The following is a 19,947-nucleotide window of genomic DNA, read 5'->3' as shown; positions in this document are numbered from 1 at the left end:
AGACGTTAATATTGTGGAAGGCTGTAAGAGAACCAGTAAATCTACACTGCACACACGAGGCAAAACATCCATGCAATTTATGAACGTTGAAATTATTTCGCAACGCACGTAGCCAACCGTGCTAATCGGAACTGCAGCCTGGCTCGCCGTGTGAGCAAGCCGCCTCATCACGTGAACGCGTGCACAATACAGCTGGGGATCGTTCACGCATGCAGAAAAGTGATGGTTGCAAGAGGACATCAACTCTCTCAGGGCAAGCACTCAAGAGTCGTAACGGTGACATGTTCGTTCGACCCGCGTCTCTCTCTACTGCCCCCTGTTGGGGGTTCCACGGCATTAAATGGCTCGTACAATGGTCTCGTGATTTGGTGATAACTGCGTCGCAAAGCGGAGCCACAAAACATCATGCGGCCAGCAACGAAAGATGCTGGCCACTTTCAAAGCTGTCATAGATAACGGTGTGACACGTTTCTTGAATTGAGCAAGGTTATTAGAAGAGCCAGGGGGGGGGGGGAATACGATGGGAGGGGAATTCCAAATTCGAGCAGTGCGAGGGAGACGCACAGCGAGAAGTGTTGTCCGTAAATGAGTTGCGCGCGTTACAAGTGGTTTTAGTCTGTGGCTACTCCCAATATTTCTCGCGCCCATAAACTGTCAATACGGCGAGGGCTTCTACTCGGGCTACGGGGTCCACCAGAACTACCACCGGGATGACGAAATGACGAGATCTTCACTCATCTACGTGCGTGTGTGTATGCACACACAGATGCTCGCTCATACACGTGTATGGAGATTTTAACATGGGAATCACCAAAGAAGAATCGCGATTCATGCAGGGATCATTGAGGGTGGAATCGTAGGAATCGACTCAATTCCTGTGGGAATAGCCCCACTTTAGAAATTGTTAAATTAAATTTGTTTTTATTGTGAGCAGAGAGGTCGACTACAAAAGGCCAAACTCGTGGCATCCTGTTAATGAAATTGCTTCCACCACTGCACAACAGAGAAATGTATCGGGACACAACAATGCGCTAAAAGAAAAATCCAATGCCCTTCACTAATGCAGCCAAAAACCCTGTCACAGGCTAAACATGTGTCCAACTATTAATAAACAACAAAGCCCTTTTTCTATGAGCCTGTGTGTGGACAATAGCCGTGGGCTTTGGGCTGAATGAATGGGGATTTGAAGTTGCTGAATGTCAGAGAGCAAGACGTAAAAGCCAGAGCAAGTTAAATGGAAGTGATGGAGATTTACGGTACCGCCGCGCTGGCTGCAAACAACGCGTGGCAAGCTGCAGAGTGTTCAGGAATTCCAAACAATGTTCCTAACGCCGGCGGTCTACATCGACGAGTCTGAGTGTCCAACGCCAACGTGATAATATAATCGCAAGTCGCAGGGATCAACCGCTCATCGGCGTTCATCTCCCGTTTACAGCCCTGAGCCGGTGGTGGAAATTCCTCATTCCTATGGCGGAGGTGAGTCTTTCAATAGGACAGCCACTAGCAACTCTCCCACAATGTGGTACTCGTTTTATCGACTCCAGAGGGATGATGGGCTTAGTCGACCACCACCCGGGATATTAACTCGAAACTTCCATTTGTGAGGCGGTTTGAACCTGGCCAATTCGCTTGCCAATCAGTTGAAAAAATTATCCATAGCTAAACACACACCAAATGGTATGTGGCACTGACTAAACATTAAATGTTACTTTGTCAGGCACTACATTGCTCACGTTTTGCCTCTGAATTGAGCCACAGAAAAATGCAATGAACAAGTTCGAAAATACGCCCTGGAAACACACATGCACAATTCCATTAAACTTCTCAAGACCAAAGGGAAAAAAATTCTAAAATGATGCCACAGATGCCTCAGTGATGAGCCCAACGGATTTGACACAGCACGGAGAGTGGCGCGGCACGGCATCCCGACCACCGCAGAGATCGCCCCTGGGCGACCGTGGGCTCGGTCGACCCCTGACCGGGATGTGAACTCGCCAATTCCTGGTTGCAAGTCTGTCGCAGCGCTGTGAACAGCCAAAGCGAAACAGGACGTGGAGAGGCCACGCTGGCAACGGACGTGAAGGCCTCCCGGTCACGGGCCACGACAAGGCCCAACCCCCACCCCTCACCAAACAAGCCAACCAGACGCGAGCTCTACTCCGTGCAGTGAAAAAGAGGTTGTACTGCATACTTGTTCTTTAGCAGAATGCTCACTAAACCTATCCCTGTAGAAACACCACACGCTCCTCTATCCCTTCGTCAACGCCTTCCCCCCCCCTCCCTCTGTGCCGTTCCTTCAGCGCCACCTCTCAACGTCTCCGAGGTCGCGCCGCCCTCCACCGCCCCCTTCCCAAGTGCCCCTTCCCAGGCGCAACCTCCCCAGGCGCTACCTCCCCAGGCGCTACCTCCCCAGGCGCTACCTCCCCAGGCGCTACCTCCCCAGGCGCTACCTCCCCAGGCGCTACCTCCCCAGGCGCTACCTCCCCAGGCGCTACCTTCCTAGGCACTACCTTCCTAGGCCCTACTTTCCCACTCGGCAGGGAACCACTCCACTCCCAAGTTTATCCATTCTTATTGGTCTCGTCTTTACCACCTAGTTTGCATTGTTCCTCAATGTTTCCTGTCTTGTTTGTGTAATTGTGTCCACTCAATATAACCCAAATGTGACATTAGCATGTCATTTTCATGTAATTCAAGGTTTAGGAGAGTGCAATGTTGCATCCCAATTCATGATGAACAAAAGTGCGATCGCATACATTGTAAATAATCGATCCGATGCACGTATGGTGAGCATTAGAATAGATGAATTGTTAGGTGTCTAGGTTTTGACTTCTTCAGGGTTACTTCTTGAGTTATTTCATTGTACTGCAAACTACTTCTCCCCTGAATGCGTGTACTGTGTTATGTTATTGTGCACACGTGCAGAAATGATGCGCTAAGAATATCGCGGCCACTTTAAAAGTACCACCCTCCCGAGGGCATGTGCTGCATAGTGTGCGTGGCATTAGCGATCTGACGTGACTTTCAAGACATTAAAGTGCTGTGCATTACATTGTCAGAGACCTGACAAATAAATAACGGCCGGAAATATTTTAGGAAACAGTTACGTAATTAAGATGCAGCGCACACAAAAGAATCATTCACAAGCGTGGCGTCTGACCCGCTTAGAACAGGGCCTGCCATTGAGGCTCCACAACATCACAGCACGCCATTACTCTGGCTACGTCAAGTTGAAACATTTAACCCAGTGGGGTCCTTGAACATGGAAAATACTGGCAGAAAGCATTCCCGGGGGGCTTTAAATGCAGGCTTTGTTTAATACTGGCAAAATAGGAAACAAACAGTCCTCATCCAACGCCAAGTGCTGAACACAGGCTAACACGAGTGACGCAATTGTCACGTGCGTACAGCTACAAAACCTTCATTATTTTACACCAACAACATAACAAGTTACGTGCCCGAATCGGGAATGCCAAACACACGTGTGTACACAATGGAGGAAAAGAGGAAGGCCTTGAGTCTAGACTTGATTAGGGTGCAAGAAGTCGACAGCACGGACCTTGGGGCATGACAGTTCCAGAGTGTGGAGAAGAAGTGACCCTCCCACTCACCGAGTTCCCATGAGTTCAAGCAAAACCTAAACTTTACTGAAAGTTTCTGCAGGTCAGCTGTTAAATCACTGCCTTACGCTTTTAAAATTGGTGATTCAATTTAAAATGAAATTTGCGATGGTAAAGGTGGTAAATGAAGAACAGAACCATGACTCTACATAAGAGAGGCATTGGATTTCAATGGTTTGCACAAATTACGGGTTTCCTGTAGGAGGCACGTGACTGGGAGGTTTTGAGTTGTGTCTTAAATCACAGGGGTTTGCTGATATTGTACTTCAAACAAGTGATATATTTTTTTAGTTTATCATGAAGCATTTGTTAAAAATATATATATACCAATAATTTACTATTCATTTCCCAAGAAACAAATCAAGATGAGTTTCGAAGCGATAGTTATAATGCAGTGAGAAGGTTTGGCGTGGAATGCAGCAAAGCAGAATGAAGAGTTATGAGGCGGCCAAAAAATATCAAATAAATTTTACTATTCTTAAAAGCTAATTTCAGTTCCATTTTTGGAGCTTCAGACAATTAAAAGCAAGGGCATGAGTGTGTAGCTGCAAGCGTGAGCTGTTCGTAGGCACACAAAAGCCGACGTTAATGCCAATAAGCACTACTTACAAAGTCGCGGTCAATTATAAAGTGGCTAAGAACAATACGCGCTTACCCCATTCTCTTGCCGCCGATCGTTTGCGACATTGCTCATGCCATTGCGCCTTCCCGTACCATTTTGGGATCGTGAGCCACCTGCAACACAACAATGAATAAAAAACAATGCATGGATCCTGGAAAGCTTTCCAAAGCGGCCTTAAGAAAAACTATTTCTACGACAAAGCATCAACGCCTACTACCTGCTATGATATACGGATCAGAAACATGGACATTAACAAAGAAAATGGAACAAAAACTGAAATTGTGCAAATAAGCAAGAAGAGATATACGTGCTTGGAATTACACTGAGACACGTTCAAGTAATGTGCACCTCACAACGCTCTAGAATTTGGAACAGCACAGTTTTTGTACGTAGGCACAGGAAACCGCAAACAAGCGAAAAAACAGCCGGAACGGCACTAACCATTTCCCGAGCTCTGTTGTCCTATAATGGGATGTTTGGCCAACTCCATGAATGAGCGTTTACACATGTGGGAAGAAAACCAGAGTAGGCGGAGAAAACCCATCGTGTCGCAGGATCGCGGGAGCTCGCGAGGGCTTGGGGGAGGCCTTCATCCAGCAGTGGACCGATCAAGGCCGATGACGACAATTCTACACCTGGCCGTGTGAGCACAGACCTGGGCCGGTGGTGGTGGTGTCGGTGTCGCTGGCGCGCTGCAGGAAGAAGCGGACCTCGTGCTGCTTGCTCCCCCAGCGCTGCAGCACCTCCAGCATGCGCTCGTTGTCGGGGACCACGCTCTCTGTGGCACGCGGCGACAAAAGGCATCGACGAGCGGTCAGCGACACGGCGTTCCCTCGCTCTGCACGGTCGCAGGAGAGGCGTTACTAAGATGAAGGGGCCCACAAAGCGGAACCGCACGGGACCGCTGCCTGCCGAGTAGCGCGCACAGTACACACACAATGTTGTGCCACGTCCAATCGTGGAGCCGCATATCAGTGAATTCTAAACCACACAGAGCGAATTTTGGGCACAGAAATAGGTGAGCAGCACATGCGCGATATCTCACAAACCGAACCCTTCTTGCCGCAAGGCACGAGGTGTTACCCCTGCGCCACCCTGCCACCCAAAAAATGTAAAAACATACATTTGGATGCAGGTGTACCCACAAACACGAGCCCGTGCATAGACACGAGAGTTTTATACTTACACCGGCACCAAACGGACAACGTACACACGCACGTTGGCAGCATACAATACGGACGCACGTACAGGCACGCAGACACAGCACGCGGGAGTGTCGGCGAGTGTGGCATGGCGAGAAGCGCACCGTGGCCGTGCCACGCTTCCACGAGATGGCACGCGGTGTCCCCCAGGGGACGGCACGCTTCCACCACGTCCTTGCAGGTCATGTCACCCGTGATGGGCACCTCGCTCGCCTGCTGGTCACTTGCACTCAGGAACACACTCACCATCGTCTGCCAACGGAAGACGACAAACACGGACAAGCGTCATTGACGGAAGGTGCAACCCAAGCGGGCTGAATTTCACCCAGGTACATCCAGGTACGTCCAGGTATGGCTTGGCCACGTACCCTGCAATGCGCGACATGCGAATCGTTAACGGGATGCGGAAACTTTTCTACGTGAAGTCGCGAGCTTCAAGCGGGTGGCTACCTTCAGGCGAGAGATTTGTGAGGCCACTGAGGAGTGAGTTGCAGTAGAAGGTACAGCCCTCGTGAGACCGCGAGCCCCAAGAAACTGTCGGACGTGAGGTGCTCACATTAATTATTAACCCAATTACCACTCACATGGAAACGCTGGATTTGTGATTAGTGGCCAGTTTTGTTTTTTAAATGTTCCTCCAGCTCGAAGGCAAACACAAAAACACGACAAAAATGGATACTTTGTAGACGAATTAGGTCCATTATTTTAATTGCTTCACAAGTCAGTGGGTGAATTAATTAAATTGGCACTTTACTAAGCCTCTTGCGGGCTGACGTTGTCACGTGCCCCCCCCTCCGCCGACCCCCCTCCCCCACGACCCGCGGGGATGGGCGTTGCTGTGGATGTCGCCACGCATGGCCAACTCTCCACGGGGTGCGTCGCGCCTCTCGCTCTCAGCACTTTCCCGTGTATCCATTACCCATTGTGCGACTCTCCACATCCTCGTCTCAGTAACACTCACCTCACCCACCCATACAGCTCGTGGCAAGCACATTCAGCGTCACCCCTATCTCCCCGCCGGTCGTGGACATTCTATCTCGCGTCGCGTGCATCGCTTCAGCTACCCCACCGTGTACCTCTTCACATATCTCACTGCAGCTACGTCTCTCTCGTCTGCGTTCCTCTCATCTCGCTGCGTTCATAGTTCTCTTTGCAACTCTCCGACACCTCTCTCGCCTACATCTCCATTCTCTCATCTCAATGTAACGTGCTGACCCGCGCCCTCCTGGACATCTGTGAACAAAAAGTTTCTTAGCTCATCAGATTCCTCCTCCTGCTGCCGTCTAAATATCCACATCTCTAACCTACAGTGTCTAATCTACGCCGATGTCCCATCGTGCTCGGATTCTCGTCCCACATGTCAACAACTGGGACCTCTTGTAGGAAGACAAACGCACTAAAATTACTTCGGTCCAGACTCCTGCCAGAAACCAACTCAGGTGTTTGGTCAAATAGCAAAAGGCGCTGTTTGGTGCACCCATGTAATAATTGCCGTTGATAAAAAAAAATACAAGTTAATGTGGGGTGTCCATGAAGGTCGCATCTCCTATTAAATAATTATGGTTATAGAGCAGTTTGAATTTCACGGTTGAAATGTTGGCAACGTAGTCAAGTTACACACAGTACGGGCACTCTGTACTTGCATGTCTCTTTGCCACTAGGTGTCAGACAAGTACCCGCCAGTAAAACGACGTCGCACTCGACATTAACACCGTGACCTTAAAAGGAGAAACATAGATAATAATAGGTGACATTTGGAGCAATGATCCTCCTGCAAAGCACATGGATGGCATCCTTACGAGAGAAAGCACGAGTGATCATTTGCACGCGGAGTTTGAAAGTGTTATCTGTGTGGAACGAGTTTGGGGCCGTCCATAAATGACGTCACGCGATTTTGGCCGATTTTGACCCCCCCCTCCCCCCCTCGTCACACGGCGTCTCAAAAAGTCAGACCCCCCTCAAATATGACGTCACAAATCTCTGCCCCCCCCCAAACCATATTTCCATTTTGAAAATAAAACATGCTTCAAATCGATTTAATCTATTGTCATTGTAGTGCGTATTTAATGTGGCCCTGCACTCTGATGTTGAAGGAGAAAACATGTATTATTGGAAAGCTGAAATTTAGCATAAAATTTACTTGAAAATATTCAACGTCTTACTAAAAATGCAGATGTTCAGAATATGATATTGAAATTATCGTGTGACGTCAAATTTCTCAACCCCCCCCTCCCCCCCATGTCACACATCGTCACAAATGTCCGACTCCCCTCCCCCACTAGGTGCGTGACGTCATTTATGGACGGCGCCTTTCCCAAAATTACTGTTTGGCAAAACGCCACCAGGACTGCAGAGCTTTGTGCAGTGGTGCATTGTGGAATTTCCCACACCGTGACAATGCGCGTTGGGCAGCACAGAGCAAACCACCGAGCGGTGGGGCCCTGGAGGTTGAGAAATGTGGCCGGCGCTAGGGGGGCGGCTGCCACGGGCCCGGCACCACCTTTTGCCCACCCCTCCCCAATTCTCTCTCCTCTGTAGCCGTGAATCACTGCTACAGTGCCCCCCCCCCCACACACAGCTCCACTGCCCCCCCCCATCCAAGAAGAACTGGAGCCGGCCCTAGCGGAAAGAATGATTGGTACAACAACCACACACGACAGCCACATGCTACTGCCACACACCAATTCACAGCTATCTTGATTCCCATTGAAGGGAATCAAGATAGTGTTGATAGGGCTGCACAACAGTTGAGACGCAATAGAATACTGTGCACAGCACACGCCCAGAGCGTGGACACCGTGGACGCAGAGTGAGCGTTGCCGACGGACACTGGTAGAGCGCCACCCTCCTGCAGGCTCTTACTTTAAAAATGCCAGCCCATCAGCGAAATAGCACGACAGAAGCAGGATCTGAGCACAGTTCTGATATAAGCAACACGTGCTTCCATTACATTGGTGGGGAGGGGGGGAAGACAAGGGGGCAACTACTGACACAATCCCCAAATGCTTTGCTTCCAATAGGTGTGCTTATAACCAGGTTCTGGCCGCACGGCCAGATAATACTGGCTCAGGGATGTAAACAAGAGATGGGCACCGCCTCAATGCTCATTTAAGCAGGAACTCACTTTGACTATCTTAGTGAAAGTGGACAAAGGCACTTTAAATGTGCAGTAAGGAGGAGCACATACTGGAAAAATAATGGAATTTGTAGATGTTACACAAAACCCCAATGCCCTTGACAGCGGCATCGCCTCCCTCAAGAATAACTGACAAGAACGGTGACCCCCACACGTCACAACCCAGCGCAATGTGCCCACACGCGCTCCGAGTTAGTAGTCGACATGAATCTCATTCAAGCACCAAATGGAATTTGTCAAACATTTCAAGGCAAGGCCCTTGTGAAAAATGTTCCCGAGACTCGGCGTGGCCCTTCTGGATGAGTAAAAGGCACGATAACAAAATGTATCCCAGTTGCTCCTCCACCAACAACCAGGAGCACATGTACAGAAAACGAGTTCAACCCGCCAGGCAGCACTTGTTGTAGGATTCAAAGCTGTACACCGCAAACAACTAGTTGTTATTATTGTAGTTACTTCGCTTGCTTTTACCAGCAAAGTCTCACGGAGTCTTCAGACACAACTTTAGGAGTCCTGCCGAGATTTTTCAGTCAAGGTTAATGCTACTGCTTCTAGATTTGAAGCATTCATGACTGCAAGGATTCATACTCTTTGGGTTTTTTTCAGTAAAGTCGCGTAGGTAAAAAATCAAATAACACACTTAAGCGGTTGTGCTTTCGCTACGTTATCACCACCTGAAGAAGGACGCTTGTGTTGCGCCCGAAACGTCGTGATTTAATTTAGTTGTTTTCATTCATTTTATTTTTTACCTACGTGACTTTACCGAAAAAAAACAAAGAGAATGTTACTGCTGCTGTGTGTAATCCCAAACGTGCAATTTGCAGGTACATGTTCAGCATTGGGATGTTTGACCAATGGCAGTTAAGTGAAGTCAGGGTTTGTATTATTAGCTACGGGAAGAAACCAGAGAACCCGGAGGGAAGCCATGCAGACACAGGGGGAGCGCGTTCAAACCCCACGCCGAGAGGTGGTGTCAGAGTCAGGGATCGAACTCGGGGGCCTTCTGCTGCTGTGAGGTGCGAGTGTTACCAATGCAGCACGTCCTTGCTGCCCAAATATAGCCAAATCCTACACACAATTCACTCGCCTGACCACAAACAATGCATACCATCCGGACAAGCCTGCCTTCAACTCAAACGCACTGCTACAATAACCTTGTTCTACAGTGCTTATTTTACTACACGTCCAAAATATGTTCTTCTTACTTTGTCAAATGTGAACTGTATACATAAATAAATATCGGGATTGGCTCAGATGACCTGCACTTTGAAGCTATACTAGGTTGAGTGTAATGTCCCAGAATCAATGAAAGTAACATTATGCCAGTGTTAGCATGACCAAGGGCACTACTGCTCAAGGTCTATAGGGCTGTTTTAAGGGCTTCTGCTGATGCGGTTATTCCAAAATCCGTTTTGATGCTGCAGCAGCATGAACGGTCAGTGACTTTGACTTTACAGATTTTCTACAAATCTAATCAAGGAGGTGTATTTTATAAAAGCGGCGGAATGTTGCATCGATTCGTCAAGCAAAATACATCCCGAGGCTCTCGACAAGCCCATCAAATCACGCGCGTGACAGTCGATGTTTTCCCAGCCCTGCAGCCACTAGCGGCGCTACGATTCACTGTAAAACATTTATTGATTCTTGATTAGAATCGTTGCCCTCTGCCCTTGAGATATGTCATTTGGATTCCAATTTTGGCACGATGCAAATGAAATATATTTCTAGGGGGTAAAATGCAACATTGCTTTGAGGTTTAAGTGAGTTTGATAAATACTGTACAATCTTTGATGGTAACTTATGGCACGTGCGGCAATGTTACTTTGAACTATCGTACAAAACTTTCGAGTACAATACAATGTTGCATCGTTGGATATGTAAAAAGGTAGGATATGTGAACATCTATAATATAGATACAATTACCCTCTACACAAACGCTGCACTTAAATGTGATGAAAAATGAATCTGGGCAGACCTGGGAAAGTTTCCCAACGACAACATTTAAAAATTGTGTAATCTTTCATAAACACATAATTTTTTGTTATTCCAAAAGAAATCCAAACGCCACAGTGCGGTTTGGCGGCTACACGGCGCCCAACGCCCCCTCCTCAAGGACCCGAGGGTCACATAGCCACTCCTCCATTACGCAGAGCGCGTAGTCTGTCCTGTGAACTCGCACCGTACAGCTAAAGCCCTATGCATATTAGTGTGCATCGCATTTTAATATCATACATAATTCATATCTTTTGCACGTATAAAATGCCCACCACGCAGAGTACCTGGAGCCCTGGTCACCCTGAATCTTGACGATTCACCGAATTGCCGGGGTGGTCAGAGGGGTGGAGTGTTCCACCACCGTCAAGAATGCACATCATCATCATCTAATGCCTGCAGAGGTCATGCGAACCAATCGCATACAATATATATTGTATTGAGAATTATCAATTCCTACACATACCATTTCATGCATATACTGTGACCACAGGAATCGATTTTAGTCGACGAGTTGGCGGATAGCGCTTTACGTGCGCAGAAAGGACTCGCGCGTGTCGGCGAGACAGTTTGAGAGTTAGTTCGACATCACAAAATAGCACGAAGACAGTCATTGCTCCATCACCTCCCCCTCTACCGCTCTATCAACCTCTATTACTGCCCACTGCCATAAACGAGAAGCTTTTCAACAAGAATATCCATTAAGCCGCTGAACAAAGTAAAACAGCAGCTGGATGGAGACAAGTGAAAAACAAGGCCAAATAGGGATACTTAGGGAAAATCAACACATATTATTGAATGTGGATCGGGATTTTTAAAAGTTGACATTTATGAAAAAAAGAGCAGGTTGAAAAGTTTTTGCAAAGTTAATTTCATAACAAAAGGCAACGTAGATAATTTTACTAAAGTAATCTGTTAACAACTGTTAAAAAACTAAATCCACAGCAGGACAATGAGGCCTGGCTGGGAGTGTGGGGGATGGAGTCTTGGGCGAGGAATTGCCCGAGTGATTTAGCAGATGTGAGACGGGTCGCGGGGAATGAGACGCTGAGTGAAGGACAACAGAGAGACAAAGACACACGGAAGCACAGAAGTGGAACGACGAGAATGGAACGTGACAAGGAAATGCAGCGAAGCAGATACACAGTGACGGACAGAAATGCCTGCCTAGCTCTTGAGATTTTAACAATGATTGGGTGCATTCATTGTAATTTGATCGTAGGAAAAACTACAATCACTTTGGTCACCCTTTCTTATTATAACATCACATTCTCAAAAATCGAATGATAATGATTCGACCGTCAAAACATATGACGCTTTTTAATTAACATTTTCCAACCAGGCTGACAGTGCAGGCATTGTGTTTGACTATGAGAGCTGTGAATATTACAATTGTTGATTAACTCATGCAAATGTCGAGTAACTTCTCACTTAACGTGGCCATTCAGAAAGGATATTGAATATCTCCACGGCAATACCCGCAAAGAGTTTGACGAACAATGCGCCACGCTAACCACCCCCCGAGGAGACGAGTAAAAACATGAAGCTGCTTTTGGATGGCAACAAAGAATGCCGCTCATCTTTCTGCATACCCCTTTCAACCACCCATGGCTCCGAATCTCTCCCATGAGCACGCATGCATTTATCCCTTACAGCCAGCATGCCTGGCTTACATCAGCATAAACCACAGGACTCCGCCACACAGGATCAAGGATAAAAGGACTGCTGCTCTTTCAATATCGCGTGGTTAAGCATAAATTGTCATTAGGCAGCAAATCTAATCAGTCATGGAAAAAATACAACGTGGATTTGCAATCTGCTCGAAGCTACAGTTGTCGCTACACTATTACAGTTCTGCATTCAGGAAACAAGTTGGGTGCTCAAAACATCTGATGACTTCTGACCTTTCCCTCTTCCCCAGTTGGGCGACAATAGCCTCATCACCTACAATATTCACACGACACAAAACCCTCGACATCTTCACTACGCCGCCACAAACAACATCCTCAGAGGCCTTCGTGTTCCTCTCCCTATAGACCTTAACTGTATTATCATTGACACCTCATTCTCTGATAGAAACCTATCTAAATCCGTGTGTCTTAATGCAGAGTCTATCCTGGCTGTCTCTTATCTCATTAATTAGACCATCGCCTCCCTTTGCCTCTTCATCTTCCGTTGCTTATGGGTGCCCACAATAAACTTTGGTGAGTTTTTCGCAAACTCTGTGTTCAGCGGCGGCATTTCACAACTTTGTCCAGATGACGAGTCCATTCAAGAATTTCTCCCACATATGAAGTGATTTACCAAAGTCAACAAAAAACATTTCCTGATAGAATTAAATCAAAAGCCGTATTGATGAATCCACCCTGCCTATCTCTCATCCCCCATCATCACTCCACTGCCTCCCTCCTTTACCTCTGCCAGGTCTGTCACACTGCCACATTATTCCACCCGTTGATCCACTTGTGATACGCGCCTCTCCGTCTCGCACATCGGCAACGAAGCGCATGACTTCATCCTTCAAGCTCCGAACCCGTAAACTCTGCAACTCATTTCCCCTTGCCGTCTGTCCGCCCGATGACAACGTGTGGGCGTTAAGGTCTCACGTCACCCCCCCCCCGACACTCGACATCTGCGTTGCTCACAATGGTTATGGTTCATCGTAGGTCCAGTTGCTCTACTTAGTGAACATTTTTTTATATATATAATGGCGTGCAAAATAATACAAGGAGGCATGGCATGGGACATTTATCGTGCTGCTCTTGGCGTGTTTGAGAAGTTGCTTCAGTTTCATACTCCTAGGTTTTTTCGGTAAAGTCACGTAGGTAAAAAATAAATAAAAACGTGACTTTACCGAAAAAACCTAAGAGTATGAATCCTTGCAGTCACGAAAGCTTCAAATCTAGAATTGCTTCAGTTTGGCTGTTGGAGCCTTTGGCATTTACACTGAACCTTAAGAACCCTAATTATGGTCTGGTGTGACTCGAGGAATCTGCAGCGGTCCTCAGTTCATCAACACACCGCTGACATCAGGACGAGCTTACATCAGGACGAGCGCAATGAAAACACACGAACACAATGCAGTCTACAAACGACCCAAAAAAAACTATTATAGACGCGATGTATAATGATCATCTTCTTTGGCTTTAAAATAATTATGTTTTATTAAAAAGGTGATTTAAAGTTTCACGTTGTGGTTTTAAATACAACTCCTGGGTCACTTGGTAGCTTGGCTGATGCATACTGCGATGACACCCGCAAGAAAGAGCGTGGTGGCACTCATCATCCCTCAGCCAGTGCTGGAAACTCCACATTCATATGGCAGGGGCGAGTCTTATCATGGGATGCCTGTTGACAGATTTCCACTCAAAACCTATGCCATTCCTATACTGTAGTGGGTAAGCTACGAGCAAAAATGGTACGGCAACATTACTCAGAGTTCGTGACTTGCCAAACGTTTGTGTTGGGGGGGAATTTCCCCTCCCCCACCTGTGGGTCTCAGCCCCAAAGCAAGGGCAGGAGGTGAAGCAGAGTGGACGGGACAGGGTCTCAAACCATCACCGCCGTGACACAGTGGCGCAAGCGTGCAGTGTGACGCACCCCCCACACAGCAAGGGCTCAGGGCACGCGATGGCGTGACCCAAATCCGTGAACGCCACGACAATCACCACCACCACCCACGGCACATCACCAACGCGCTTTCTCCTCCCAGCCGTAGCCGGCAGTAGATCACACAGCAGCAGCGTCCAACACGTGCCCTGACCGTCTCCCACCGACGGCTCTGTTAGCCCTTCCCACCCCGGCTGCCTCAGTAACCCGGCTCTCTCCATTCCACTGCACAGACACACACACAGACACACACACACACAGACAGACACACACACACAGACACACACAGACAGACACACACAGACAGACACACACACACAGACAGACACTCCCCTCACCTACCTCACCTACACTCAGGTCGCCTGCTACCCTCCCAGCCTGCTCGGGTTGTAGGGCTCCAGGAACACGCGACGGCGGCGGTGGCTTGTCGAGGTGGCCCCGCGGGGCGATGCTGGGGGGAGGTTTACGTGGTGGTGGTTGGCCTCTCTGCACCGCTCACCGGCATCATGGTCGCCTCGGCCGATGGGTTTCCAAGCTCGCTCGCTCCCTCCTCCTGCTGCTGCTGCTCCTCTCTCCTCGCACTTTCTCCTGGCCACGCAACACGGCGAACGGTAACAACATAAACACCACGACACACACAGACACACACAGCGACACACACAGACACACACACAGACACACACACACCGCGACACACAGACACACACACACCGCGACACACTCGTAGTCGTCACCGCACACACAGAGGGTGACCACGGCGCTGGTCGCCGTTGACCTCTCGTGGCGCGGGAACCGCTCTCGCCATCCGAAGCAGCAGAACACCGCGCAACCACCACCACGACCACCACCACCACCACGACCACCACCACGACCACCACCACCACCATCATGGTCACGAGCAGCAGCTCCCACGCGTGCTGCGAACAAAGCGCGGCGTGCGTGCGGGCTACCCACGGACCCCTCGTGTTGTTGCCATCTTTGTTGCTGCTGCTGCCCCACTACTACAGCCCAGGCGCTGCGTCGCACTTCGTGTCCCCCTCCTCCTCGTCCTCGTCTTGTGCCCAAGTCTCCCGCCGAGTGGACGGGGAGCGCGGGCTACGGGTGGCGTCGTAGGCGCCCGGGCCGGGAGTGCAGGGAGGCTCACCTGGCACCGCCGGTCTCGCTCCTGCCGCTGCTGCTGCTGCTGCCGCGGGGGTCGCCCCGGGGTCTGTCGCGATCGCCGCTGCCGCTGGAGGCTCGGCCTGGGGTGAGGGGGTGGGGGGAGGGGGCGTTGGTGGGCGGGGCTTTGTGCGAAGAGTGGGCGGGGCCTGTATGTGTAGGGGGCGGGGTCTGCGTGGGAGATAGGGGGTGGGGGCTGTGTGAGTGCGGGGGGGAGGGTTGTGTGAGAGGGGGGGGGCTGTGAGAGACGGGGGGCTGTGTGAGAGGGGGGGCTGTGTGAGAGGGGGGGCTGTGTGAGAGGGGGGGGGGCTCTGTGAGAGGGGGGGGAGTGGCTGTGTGGCTGGGCGAGTCCTGCCCCGCGAGCTGCGTGGAGTAGGAGTCTGCAGCAAGAGAAGGCGGAGTCAGTGTGAGGGGGTGGGGCCTGTGCGGCGAGAAGGCGGGGCTGCGTGACGTAACTGCCCGTGTGGGTGAGGTGGAGGAGGGGGGATGGAGAGGAGGAATCGACGGCTCGGATCGAGTCCCCGGATCGCGAGCCCCACGTGAACCTCGCCTGTGACTTGAGGCTTCCTCTATGTTGAACTTCTTTCGCACCCTACATAATCAACCGTGCTAATCAGAAGGAGACTCTAATTTACTTACTTATCCAGGAGAGCCCACACTGAGTCGTAAGAGTCTTTGCAGGAGGGTCCTACTACATTGGGTGTTGACTTGAATGGCTTTACGAGTGAGAGAAACCCCAGAGCCCCCGGAGAAAAGCACACGCGGAAGGTGGCAACAACAACAACTCCATCCCCGTACAGATGGACACAGATGGCGCATCGTCCACTTGCTGTACTGCCATCTGGCGCGAGCCATCTCGACGCTCACGGTGCTGGATTAGAGGCCACATTCCAGCCGTGGAGTGTGGGAACCAGCGAGACACGCGTTAGACGAGACGGTGCAGAGGGCAGGCAGCTCGGGCACGCAAAGCAGCAGAGACAGAACAGAGATACGGTACATGCAAGACGACACGGGGAATCAGTACAGACGAGGTTACACGTTAGATGTGGTGTACAACACAGGGGCAGTACAGACAGTGCGCACGAGACGAGAGAGACGGAGAGACGAGCGAGACAAACACCGCAGAGCAGACAGACGCCGACACGCACGGCACAGTCGACTTCTGAATAGAGAGGCGGCTCCTCCCCGTGTCGCTGGGGGGTTAATCGCTACCCCCTAAGCCGAGGAGGGGATCAGACTGCGAGAGAGGGAGGGTGGGATAGGGGTGTAGGGGAGAGTCTCGTGGGGATGGGAGGAGGCGGTGACGGGTGAGGATGAATGCAAGGGGAGGAGACGGGATGGTGAGTCGAGTGGGTGTCAGGCAGACTTGTTTATCGGGAGATGTGACCAGGCTTGCCATCTATCTACTGCTGGATGAGTGCAGATGCAGATTTAACAACAACAAAAAACAGAGCGCTCTCCTGCCTCAAAAGCAGATGAACATGATTGTTCAACATGATTGAACATGATGGTTCGCCTGCTCAGTCTTTCCCATGAGCATGGACTGGGATGCCCTCTCTCCCACCATCGCCACGTCACGAGCTGCCGGCACCGCAGAGGGCCTGGGTTCAAATCCGGGCAGCAGCTGCCAATGCTTAAACCAGACAGTGATCAATGACTGCACAAAATCACGTTGTGGGGTTGTATTTACTTTATTTGGCTCAATTCCAGCTCTAAGAATAAAAAATATAAACTTCCAGTTCTGAGAATAAAAAATATATAAAGTATATGAATTATATATTGGGTTGACTGTCATGGGACAAACAATCTGATAGCAAGGCGCTGTGGGAAAGTGCTCCCCACTGTGTAAAGGGTTGAAAGGACACTTGTGGATTTTCGGAAACCCTTTGAAAAATCCCTTGTCCGACTCGTTCCATAATCCGCGGGGTGCGGTGCTCTGAGCTCTCCGGATGGAATATGCACCGCATTACGTGACGCCAACGGCAAAAATGAAATGAATTTGGAAGAAAGACCAACACAAATGATGTGCCACACTGGCAGCACCCCCTCGTATCCAGAGTGGGACCAAAAGCGGAGGCCACTGCCCCAGCAGCAGAGTAAATGTGCCAGCAGCGGCAATTCAAGGGGTGCTCTGATTAATTCGAGGGGCACCAATATTCACATTCTCAAAGGAGATTCCATTTAAGAACACACCTTGGAGGTCCCGTGTACACTGTACATCTGTTGTGTGATCTGCCCAAGGGAAGGTGGTGGTAATGATTGGTGGCATTAATGGCATTACCGATCATTTACATTTTAAACTTGAACCTCTCCTACCACCCGGGGGTGGGGGGCTCTGAATTGAGATGTGGGGCGGCACTGCACTTGATTAGTAGGGGGTGGGACTCTTCCACAGATGCCTCCTCTTACAATCACTACCACAACTCCCCGTACGATGTACACCAGTTGACATTTGCAGATAATGACGCAGTGCTCCATTTATGCATCTCCGTACATTTGTATGGGCCTGGTAATGTCACATTGACCAATAGAAGTTGTTCCCCCCGGTAACGCAATCGTTGTAATTCAGCAGATGGTTTTATACGAGCTGGACTGAGGGCAATGGCCAAGGCAGCCGGCGTGCGAAACCCAATCTCACTCGACGGGAAGCAATCCCAACCACGCACTCCCCGCTGTCGTCGCTTGCGAGGCTACGCCACTACGTCGTGCACCGGCCGTGAAATGTTATTGCTCCGCTTGGGAGAGGGAGAGTCTCCGTTGCACATTGCAGGGAAGCAGCAACACGATAGCCGACCCCAGTCGCCGCGCACACAGACGGAACAGCTGAACCTCAGAGCGCGAGCGGGGAGATGGTGAGTCGGGCAGGGATTCTTTTATCGCTTGTGGGGAAAGGTCGCCGAAAAAGGGGTAGAAAGAGAGCGCAACTGCATTGAAGTATGAAGAAGGACCATTGCCCGAAACGTCGCCTATTTTATGTTTGCTTTTAAGGCCACGATGTTGTCGATGGACGTGTTGAGTGTTTGTGTTCATTGTGCTTTGTGCACCACTGCCTTTGCAACAGCATCACCAAATAGTTTGCTATAGATCGCAATGGGACTCGGGATGGGGAACAATTTGTTTGAAGCAACCTTTAATTTAGAAAAAGATGAAGGTGCAGCCCTGCAGTTGTTTGCGAATGCCACTGCTGGCAAAGTACCTCCACTCGAGGGAGTTCTAGAGATCTCCTCTACAGGGTATTTGGCCTATTTAATGTCGGTCAGATGTCTTGTAAGAGATGGGAGGGGAGTACCCACTGGAGATGATTTAGCAGTGAGAAGAGTATTAGAGAAGAGAGATGGAGAAGAGAGCTGACGACGGAGCCGTGGGGAGCACTGGAGCTAAAATAGATCGATAGATATTGTAAGAAGTCATAGGAGCAGAACTGGGTATTCATTCATTTAAATATTTTAACCCGAAACGAGATACAGCGCATATCTCTAACGTTTAACATACAACAACATTGATGAGCAATGAAAGATTAATAAGCAAATAAGCACAAACAAATAAAATGTGAACACTATTACTGCAGTTAAATCACGGACGTTCAAAGTGCAGGATGTTGTATGTTTCGTGCAGGGTCACCTCTCATCTGTAATCGTCATCGGTCTGACATTACGGTCACACGGTGTTGTGGCAGAGGGCTCAGAGGTTGCCAAAGTTAACATCCCAGATGGGAGTGTGACGGCCCATCTGCCCTCTGAGGTCAGATGTCAACAACGGTTACTCGATGGAGAGACCAGAGGAATGCGTAATGTCCACCATTGGCTTTGGGCTGAGAATCAAGGCCAGCACGGCCTAATCCTTGGTTGAGCCTGGGATACTGAGACTAATGTTGACTCGTTTTCACGAGCGTTCCACATCTTCAAAGTTAAACAACACCACGCACACCCACACACATGCGTTTAAGTGCATTAGCTGTGGAGATGCAAGTCCACTAAAGTAGTGCGCATGTATCGTCACGTGTGTTGTCACGTGTGTGCACACGTTGCAGGTGTGACTCACGTTATGGCTGTTTTCATGCTACAAACACGAGGTTGTGTTCTGTCACCAACATTTAAGTCCATCGACCGTGAGGCCTTCTCAACAAAAGTTTTTCCATCAGCCATTGCCCCCCACCGCCCTCCTGCCTTCACCAACGCCCAAGCATGATCGAGCAACCCGCAATACCGATACGGCGTGAGGAGTCCTTCATCCAGCAGTGGATTGATTAGAGGGTTGTAAACTTGTCAATACTGTAGCTCCATCCATCGGTCAAACTCCTTTTTTCCGTCTTCCGTGTTGCTCGGTATGCGTGTATCATCTGAGCAGCAGGGCCGACCCTTGACCTTGCCTCGTTATCAATCAGCCTTCCATAACGTTATCTGAACCACATGGGAATCCCACGTGTGCGGCCTTGGAAAGCCGCACAACTCAAGTGATAAACAAACCAAAAGTCGGCACCGCATCGTAGCAGAGACGCCATCGAGTCGGTTCGCATCAGAACCGATTCTTATATTATCTATTATCGTTCACGGTATTGACTACTTAAACACCGTAATCGGAGAGCCTAGGGGTTTATGGGTCCAAAGG

At 49.7% G+C, this 19,947-nt stretch overlaps 1 protein-coding gene across 2 annotated transcripts in view; it reads right to left on the bottom strand.

The window, feature by feature from the left end:
- The window catches only part of PPP1R13B (protein phosphatase 1 regulatory subunit 13B), a 34,623-nt gene extending 19,197 nt beyond the window's left edge, over nt 1-15,426 (bottom strand). For both annotated transcript variants that reach the window (XM_078609923.1, XM_078609924.1), the window contains exons 1-5: nt 15,326-15,426; nt 14,681-14,769; nt 5,549-5,696; nt 4,898-5,020; nt 4,276-4,355 (exon numbers count right to left, since the gene is read on the bottom strand). In XM_078609923.1, the coding sequence (XP_078466049.1) occupies nt 4,276-4,355; nt 4,898-5,020; nt 5,549-5,696; nt 14,681-14,689 (360 nt within the window). In that variant the 5' untranslated portion in view covers nt 14,690-14,769; nt 15,326-15,426. The remainder of the gene's footprint in view (nt 1-4,275; nt 4,356-4,897; nt 5,021-5,548; nt 5,697-14,680; nt 14,770-15,325) is intronic.
- Between the last annotated feature and the right edge of the window lie 4,521 nt (nt 15,427-19,947).

This window comes from Lampetra planeri, chromosome 33, assembly GCF_965212315.1.
Source record: "Lampetra planeri chromosome 33, kcLamPlan1.2.h2, whole genome shotgun sequence".
Lineage (NCBI taxonomy): Eukaryota > Metazoa > Chordata > Hyperoartia > Petromyzontiformes > Petromyzontidae > Lampetra > Lampetra planeri.
This window is presented reverse-complemented; position numbering and strand designations above follow the sequence as displayed.